Here is an 8,960-nt window from a genome sequence, read left to right as displayed (position 1 = left end):
TTGCAGCAGGCTGCTAGTAACTAAGTAGCTAAAGGTACAATTTAGAACACATTGCTGCATCTATTCCCAATTTCCACTTCTACATAAAGAAATGAGTGATTGCGCATGACTTTTGCTTGTATCTCAGTTCTTGGAGTGCCTCCCATTGTATCTATGAAATCGTCTATTAAACCCTTTGCAGCCCCTGGGGTCACATTTATGTTGGGAGAAACTGGAAACATCTGTTAACCGCACTGGATCAGACAGATCGTGGTGATACTGCAGGCAGTTGGCAGTAAACTGACCCTATCGCCCCAAGCAAAAGAAAAAAAAAAAAAAAACACCCACAATTAGCATCACACAGGAAGCAACAAGCACATGATGTATGCTGTGCCAACACCGGGAAAAATCACAATAGCGGGCCAAGTGACACGCTTTCTGCAGTCCATGAGCAGTTTCAGGGAGTGGTTTGATATTGTCGGCCTGTTTTTGGCTCCTAATGGTGATAGGATCATCATCAACCGTCCACTTGTCTGGAGCAAACTCATTGTGTGCATTGTTTTGTTTTGTTTTTTTCGTCGAAACGCCTCCTTTTCCTGCCAGCTGAGTCATGTCACACCGGTCGCGCTTTTCTTAGCTAAACAAAGCAAGTGTGTGAGTATAAAAAATAAGCATGTAAAGCTGACAGGACACAATTAGTTTAAGTGTTCTCAAAAAGGCCAGCTTTACCCCCCGCCAAAAAAGCTCTTAATATTAATTGTCCCAAAAAGCACGGTGTATCTCGTTCTATTTATTTATTGATATATTATAAATAAATATCAAAAGGAATGTAGAGTATCCAAATTGTGAATCTGATCAAATAAATTCCTAAAGGACAAAAATAAAAAATGTCGTTCTCGTCGAGATAAGCTGAGATATTCGTGGAAAAATAAAGTGCCCCGTCCACATGCTTGGTGAAAAACGATCACCCAGCTGCTCAGAATAGGTGTGCCGCCGGTGTGACGTCACACTCCTACCTGAGTTTCGGTGTGGAAAGGGAAGGACCAAAGGAGTGAGGAACATCAGCCATTCTGAGCTGCAGCTCTCCGCCTGTCGTTGTTATTAGTCGCCTTTCGTCGAACCGGTAATCGGTGAGTTCGCTTCGAGGGGAGATTGGTGGGGAGTTTGGACCCACCGAAGCGCTGTTATTTCCAGCTGCTGGTTAACAGGCCGACGAGATCTCCAACTTCCTGCTTTGCCCACAGGTATGTGTGTCGTCTTTTGTTTTCGTGTTTGCTTGCGTCGGGTGTTTGATTTTTGGACTGGATTGGACTGACACACAGATACTGCACTTCACATATTATTTAAACACACCGTGCAAAATCGTCATACGAGGCCTAGTCTGTAAGTAATCTGGCAAACAACTGAAAGGTCGCTCCGTCTGCCAGAGCTGAAGTCCAGCAGCTCTAAAATGTTTGTTTCCCCCTGATAAGTGCTGCAGCGTAGTTTGCCGTGGGGTGCACTAAAGATCATGGGGGGATGTGGGGGGGTTATTAAGACTTCTGAGGGTGGACTGATTTCACTTGGGTTTTCTCGGCAGTGAGGATGGCAGTCACCCCTCGGCGTGTCCGCCTGAAGCCCTGGCTGGTCGCGCAGGTGGAAAGCGGGCGCTACCCGGGATTGACGTGGCTTGACCGTGAGAACATGCGCTTCAGGATCCCATGGAAACACGCCACACGGCACACACCCCAGCACGAGGATGAGGACACCATCTTTAAGGTAAAGATTCACTAAAAGAGGGGTGTCTGCCTGTGTGTGTGACTTTATTCCTTATACATGATCAGAACTTGTACTTCTGCAGAGACAGTGAGGAGGTTTAAGCAGGGGTTATGCTAATTCATTCCTGGTTAATATCCTTTTAAAAAATACCCTCTAATAATAATAATAATAATAAGTAGGACTTTTAATAAAACGTCTGGCTTTGCAGCCCAGTTCTATTTTGTTTCTCTGGGTCATGTTGAATGAAACTTTATGTAGGTGTTTTATTTTATTGTTCTTCTGTAAACCTACCAAATTAAACAGGAGAGGCATAAAGGGAAAAGGTTGTGGCTCATGAGGTTGTTTTCTTTTCTTAAAAAAAATAAACAAGTAAACTTTTTTTTAAAGAAAAGAAAACAGAATTTGATCAGCATAAACTTTGTTGTGACGAGGTGTGTGTACCTCGTGAAAAATTGAGCCTCTGGGCTTGAGTCTTTTCATTCTGACATAGCTGTGAATACATTATACAGCTGTTTCCTGACAAACATGCTGACCCAGCATCACTCAGTAAATAAAGAACACTGGTTTTATTTTTATTTTTTTAAAGTGAGTGCATACTGTGCATAAATAGAAATTAAAATAACTGTGTGATACTGATCCCTTCATTTGGTCTAAATATTCCCCCAGGCATGGGCTGTGGAGACCGGAAAGTTCCAGGAGGGAGTTGACGAACCTGATCCTGCAAAGTGGAAAGCTCAGCTTCGATGTGCCCTGAACAAAAGCAGAGAATTCAACCTCGTCTATGACGGCACCAAAGAGATCCCCATGAATCCTTGGAAGATATATGATGTCTGTGACATCCCTCAGCCCCTCAGCAACCACGGTAAATGAGAGCTCTTTAATGCGGCTCGCTCTCGTCTTTCTTCGTTCATCTTTAATTTTGCAGTATTTGCCACCTCCCTCACTCCGCAGGCTCTTCAGATGCTGGCCCCTGGACACCCGGGGATGATGATGGTCTTGAGGAAGATATTCCAGATACTCCAGAGTCTCTGCCTCCATACCCATCTAATGGTGAATGGCTTTGTCTAAAAACATTACACCTGTTTCTGCAATGTCCAGTTTGATTGCTTATTAACAGTAAATGAATTATTTTCTTCATGTAGGCACCCCCTCTCCTCTCATTATGTGGTCTCCGATGGGTTCTGAGTCATCCATGCAGCCTCCCAGCTGTCCCCCATCAAACGAGGTCTGGCCCAAAGAGGAGCCTGTTAAACCCTGGCCTAAAGAGGAGCCCGTGGATGTGGAGATGCAGCAAACGACACACGACATGCCCCCAGTTACTCTGCCCGATCCGTCTTTGCAGCCCCCTCCCCTGCCCGACGGCTTGTTTGCCTCTCCCGAAATGTGGATCAGTTCCCTTCCAAGTGAGTGTGAACTGTTGCACCTGCTTGCTTGGCAGACTTCAACTTAAAATAATAATTTGAGCTTTTTGTTGTGGCAGGCTGAGGTGTAGGGGATACCTGCTGTAGCTCCCCAAGTGCAGTTGAACTTCATGACATTTGATTGGTTTAAATTAGGAAAATATAACATCAGAAAACCTCTTCTCTAGACAGCAATACTTGCTGGTTTTATAAAAAGATAGTTTCAACTCCTCTGCTTTAAGCTTGAAGATGTCACTATTCCTGTTGTTGTTTTTAAATAAACAGAACTTTTTATTAATTAATTGAGAATATGTGTCCAGTATGTGCACCATGGTCGTAAAATTGAAGTTTCTGCTTCCCTGTGACCTCTCCTTTTTCAAAAATTAAGCTTAGTTCTTTTTCTGTTTTTACCTAAAATATAGTTTTATTGCATTTTCCTTTTTAACACGCTTCCACCTTCATCTCTGACACAGTGACAGACCTGGAGGTGCAGTTTCTTTACAGAGGGAAGGAGATGTGTCCTACAGCGACAGTCAGCAACCCGCTAGGCTGCAGGCTGTTCTACGGAGACCTCGGGCCCATGGTCAATCAGGAAGAGCTGTTCGGCCCAGTGAACCTGGAACAGCTACGCTTTCCGACCACGGAGCACATCACCAATGACAAGCAGAGGGTCTTCACTAACCGCCTTCTGGACGTGATGGACAGAGGTCTGATCCTGGAGGTCAGCGGCCACGATATCTACGCAGTCCGTCTCTGTCAGTGCAAGGTGTACTGGTCTGGCCCCTGCGCTCCAAATCCAGCTGCTCCGAATCTCATAGAGCGGCAGAGGAAGGTCAAACTGTTCTGTCTTGAGTCTTTTCTCGCTGGTATGTATTAATGTCACTTCTTTTTAATAAATGAGATACAATGTGTAGTTAAGCATCTTTACACTGACAAAAATGGGAGTTTCAGCAGTTTGGCCCATGCCTTAAGATCAAGGTGGGCAGGTGTGGCCTGCAATGTAAAATGAGTTTGAGCACCTGTGGAAAAGCATTTTTTTTATAAATATATCTTTTTTGTTTGCTGTGCAGGTGTGATAGCTCAACAGCGTGGTCAGGCACCAATCACTCCTGACTATGAGATCAATCTGTGTTTCGGGGAGGAGTGGCCAGATGGAAGACCCAAGGAGAGGAAACTTATCATGGTCCAGGTAAAGAAATGTGTAACATAATTTAATGGTCATCAAAGGACGATGGAGTCGTGTCATCGCATCACGCAGAAATAATTTTTGAGTCTTTTTGCCTATAAAATGTCACTAAGTCATACAAAATGACAGCCAAAAGTTTAAAGAATCTTAAGAAACCAAAGATGATAAGTGTTCTATCTTGAAATTTTTAAACAAAGAAGATTGCGAAGTGTCTTTTCCCAACACTTAACGGCCCTCTTTCACCCTGCAGGTCATTCCAGTGGTGGCCCGAATGATAAGCGAGATGTTTTCTAGTGACAACACGCGATCACTTGACAGCGGCAGCATCCGCCTCCAGATTTCCATCCCAGACATCAAGGATAACATTGTGACCCACCTAAAGCAGCTTTACTGCCTGCTACAGACCCACCAGAGCCCGGAAAACTGGGCGTTGCCACCTGGCTCAGCCCTGAACATCCCCCCAGCACTGCAGACTCAGTGAAACGCGTAAACCTGTGAACTAATAATCACCGATCAGCCACAACATTAAAACCACATGCCTTATGTACAGTGTAGGTCTCTGTTGTGCTGCGTAAACAGCTCTTGCTCGTTGGGAAATGTACAGGCGATGTCTGGGTGTGTCCTGGGATGTTGGAACTGCGTTCTTTGTGTCCTGTGTCAACTCCATGGGCTCTTTAATTAAAGTTACTCGAGTGGTTTTTAAGCACTTTCCACCGAGTCATTGCCAAAGTAATGTAGTATTGTGTATAGAACAACCTTTAGGGGGGAGGTACACGTCAAAGTAAGATGAACGGGCTGAATGATTCCCAGCAGACTGTTGCATTGTAGCAATGATGTCATTCACATCAGCTGTCAGTGGTTTTAATGTTGTGTCTCATCGGTGTTTATCTACACTTCATCTGACGGTTACCTACTGTAAGCAGGGAACTGCTTACAATCATATTCAGAAGTGTACTCAATACTGTAGGATTTATACCCTTTTCAAATTTTCTCTAGTATAAATGTGCCGTGTTTGTGCTTTTCTCTATATAAAAGTTGTGCCTTGAAGCCTGCATTACTCAATATCTGCAGAAACCACAGACTGATGCTGTGGTTTCACTGGCCAAAGTCCTGCTTGTTGCAAGGCAACATTTAACAGAGTTAATGAGTTACAGATATCACGCTGTGCCTTATTTATCCTGAAAGGGTCCTAGAGCCTGCTATTCATGAGGGGCAGAATGCTTTTTATCGTTTTCAGTTTAAATATTTTGAAGCTACGTGTTTAGCACGAGATTTATAGATTTTGGAAAAATAGATAAATGTGAATTAAAGTTTGGATTAATAGATTTTTCTACAGTTCATGCATGACTACAGTTCAGTGGTGCCCAGCTACTTGAGATCAGTGTGGAAAAAAAACAAAAAAAACAACTTTGTTTTCTTTTTATATGTATGAGTTTCGTGGTCAGCTGGCCCATACACAGCAAAATCTCCAGTGTTAAATAAACACTAGAGAGTGTCTATATGGGTCCACACCTGAGTGTTAAATTAACACTCAACAGAAATGCTGCAGTATACGGTCATATGTTTTAGTGACACCCAAATGACCTGACTGTCAGAGATTTACAGTTAACAAACAGTCAGGTGAATAAACAACAATGAGACACTTGTGTAGGTTAACGTGCTGCACGGGTGAAAAGCTCAGAGCAAATCACACAGAACTGCAGTATTCGTTTATTTTTATAGGTTACATCGTCAATATGCAAATATAATCACATTTCCTGTCCCGCAGGTCCTGGTGTGTGTGTGTGTCACAGAGTATGTGTGTTGCAGGTCAATTTCTAAGAATAATATAATGCAAGTCAACTTCTGCGGATATGTATTTCTGTGCTGGTCTCTTGTCAGTGTCACAGGGTCAGCTTCCTGTCAAAACAGAAAACTGGTGAAATATGTATAACATAACTTTTGACGCATAAGCAAATAAAACAAAAACTCCCTAACACTGACCATGCATGATCATGTGCTAACTGTAGCACATGCCACCGCAGACTTGTCGGAACCACCATCTGCCGCACTGCGCTCCAGTCTTCTCCAGGCCTTGGGGTCCACTTGCGCATCAATAAACCTTCCCAAACGAAAAATGTCTGCTTCTTGCTCCCCTCACCACCCTTATCCTGAGCTGCAGCAGTAAAACACTTAACTAATGAAGGGTCTTCTTTCTGAGCCTTCACAAGTGCTTCCCGGGTGAGCAGAAAAGGAGCTCCAGACTCAGGAGCTGGCTCAACCACACTTTGAGCTGCCTCTAAGGCTCCATTATCTCCCTCATCAGTACAGGGCATCACATCCTTCTCTAGAATAGAGCCAATCACTGATTCTGACAAATCAACCCCCCCACCTTGTTGCTGGGCACGTGAACGAGTCAGAACGCTCACCGGGAACACATCCGGGTGCTGCAGGCTGAGGGCATCTAACACAGGCTCTATAACAGGATTGTTGGTCACCTCAGGGGTAGGATAAACTTTCCCACCCGCGATATCATTTCCCATTATAAAATCCACCCCATTAATCGGGAAAGAAGGCCGCACACCCACTGAGAAGAAACCACTCACCAGCTCACTCTGTACCCAAATACGATGGAGGGGAGCAGGCACAAAACTCATCCCAACACCTCTTACAATGATGCTAGAGTCACAGTCAGACTTCTCATTAAATTCAAGCACACTAGCTAGTATGAGGGACTGTGAGCCACCAGTATCACGCAGAATGGTCACGTCACGCTTATCCTTGGTCTTACCAGAAAGCGAAACTGTCCCCTTAAAAATGAAGAGCTTAAAACACTCATCCGGGGTCTCAGGGGAGGGGGGCCTACTGACAGGAGGCATGGTTTTAATCAGCCCGACCCCTTTTGGTTTACGTGAAGTCGAGACTGATTGTGAAGCTTATAAACGGAAACAATCTGCAATCAGGTGGCCAGACTTAAAACAGAAAAAACACTTTCGGTCTGCCTTGGGACGAAACACAAGTACCTCACTCTTTGGGTGCTGTGCAACTGGCACCTCGCTAGCCTTCACTGGGGCATCGCGCCGGTCATACCTACTGACACTGGTTTTATGGACGAGCGCAAACTCATCAGCCAGCGTCGCAGCCTGCTGTAGCGAGGAAACCTTCTGTTCATTAATATATACTGCGATGCGCTCAGCAATGCAGTTCTTAAATTCCTCTATGAGCATTAGTTCCCGGATCGAAGCCAGGTCAGTGGCTTTGCAGGCCGCACACCACCGATTGAAAAGAACACCTTTTTCCCTGGCGAAATCAAGATAAGACTGACCCTGTCCCCTTTTCAACCCCCGGAAACGCTGCCTATAGGCTTCTGGGACCAGCTCATAAGCCAGCAGGATAGCACTTTTCAGCTTGTCATAGTCCAAGCTGTCCTCAGCCGACAACGAGGAACAAACTTCTTGAGCCTTACCTGCCAGCTTACATTGGAGCAAAATGGCCCACGAATCCCGTGGCCAGTGCAAGGCCGTGGCTATTCGTTCAAACGACTCGAAGCAGCTGTCGACCTCAGTGTCACGGAACATCGGAACCAGACAACTGTTTTTCCCTACATCAAACGGTGTGTCTGCCTGACGAATGGAGGCAGTCGGAGGAAGGGAAGCCTGCCGGAGTTCCAGCTGTCGCAACTTAACAGCTGTCTCTGCCTCCACCTCCACCTTTTTTAATTCGACCTCCCTGGCTCTAGCAAGCTCTGCGTCTAAACGCCTAAGCTCCAACTCTTTCTTTAGCTGGAACTCCCTCTCATGATCCTCCTTTTCCAACTGGAGACGAGCCAGGCGTACACGGAGCTTAGCATCCTGCTTCGAGCCTACACTTGATTCAATAGAGAGAGGTTCGAAGCGAGGCAATGTCATGGGTTTGTCCTCAGGCAGCCCCTGAGCAACAGGGGTCGATACCAATGGACCTACAGCTTGAGCTGGCACCTGTGGAACAGGCTGAGACGCTGCACCATGCTCAAGTGGACTGGCAGACACTGGCAAGGCCACTATCCCTTTCCCCACCAAACCAGACACCAGAGCGGCCTTCAGCTCAGCCTTACGCAGAGCTGTGGAGACAGAAATGTTATAACATGATGCCACCTCATGCAAATCCCTCTTCCTACAGGCGTCCAGTTGGCAAAGCGAGGGGTTTTCCTTAAACACGGCAATATCAAAGGTAGCCATTAACTCTAAAACAAAAACTACCTGAGGCTAACAACAACAACAAAGAAGCACCACCTCCAATACACAAATGAAAAACAGGCGGGAAAAGTGTGGCCACAGGTTACAATAAAAAATACCGCCAACCCTCTCCCCAGACCTGCCTACTAAAATCTTAGCCTAGTTAGCTTCTGGAGTGTACCAGGCTCGAGGCAACTTTAAAGGCTAAGCATCAAGTGCACAAAGCACCGACAAGCCTACCCCCGACAGGGAACTAATCCCCACCCGGGATTACTCTGAAAATAATAAAGGAAAAATAAAAGATGAGTGCCTGAAGGAGGAGCTTACGCTCAGCTAGACACTCCCCTTTTGCTAACTGGAGAGAGTGCAGCAGATACAATACAACTAACCAGGACACCGGCAAACAACCCACTAAAACTCAATTGCTGTTCCTTCCATTCATAT

At 45.4% G+C, this 8,960-nt stretch overlaps 1 protein-coding gene across 1 annotated transcript; it reads left to right on the top strand.

Moving 5' to 3' along the window:
- The first annotated feature begins 405 nt into the window (after positions 1–405).
- LOC113022493 (interferon regulatory factor 6-like) lies at positions 406–5,648 on the top strand. The gene is made up of 8 exons (XM_026167950.1): positions 406–1,223; positions 1,559–1,737; positions 2,404–2,599; positions 2,689–2,787; positions 2,880–3,140; positions 3,611–4,003; positions 4,208–4,326; positions 4,574–5,648. Exons 2-8 carry the CDS (start codon positions 1,564–1,566, stop codon positions 4,802–4,804), a joined length of 1,473 nt encoding a protein of 490 aa, XP_026023735.1. The 5' UTR covers positions 406–1,223; positions 1,559–1,563; the 3' UTR covers positions 4,805–5,648.
- Positions 5,649–8,960: the final 3,312 nt, after the last annotated feature.

The sequence above is a fragment of the Astatotilapia calliptera genome, chromosome 5 (assembly GCF_900246225.1).
Source record: "Astatotilapia calliptera chromosome 5, fAstCal1.2, whole genome shotgun sequence".
Classification (NCBI taxonomy): domain Eukaryota; kingdom Metazoa; phylum Chordata; class Actinopteri; order Cichliformes; family Cichlidae; genus Astatotilapia; species Astatotilapia calliptera.
Note: the sequence above shows the minus strand (reverse complement) of the source record. Positions and strands in the feature narration are given on the sequence as shown.

What these genes read in the sequence shown, in the direction of transcription:
- LOC113022493 (XM_026167950.1), top strand. Translation starts at nt 1,564, where the DNA reads ATGGCAGTCACCCCTCGGCGTGTCCGCCTGAAGCCCTGGCTGGTCGCG. An exon ending in ATGAGGACACCATCTTTAAG is followed by an intron (nt 1,738 to 2,403) that starts GTAAAGATTCAC and finishes ATATTCCCCCAG; the next exon opens with GCATGGGCTGTGGAGACCGG. An exon ending in TCAGCCCCTCAGCAACCACG is followed by an intron (nt 2,600 to 2,688) that starts GTAAATGAGAGC and finishes CTCACTCCGCAG; the next exon opens with GCTCTTCAGATGCTGGCCCC.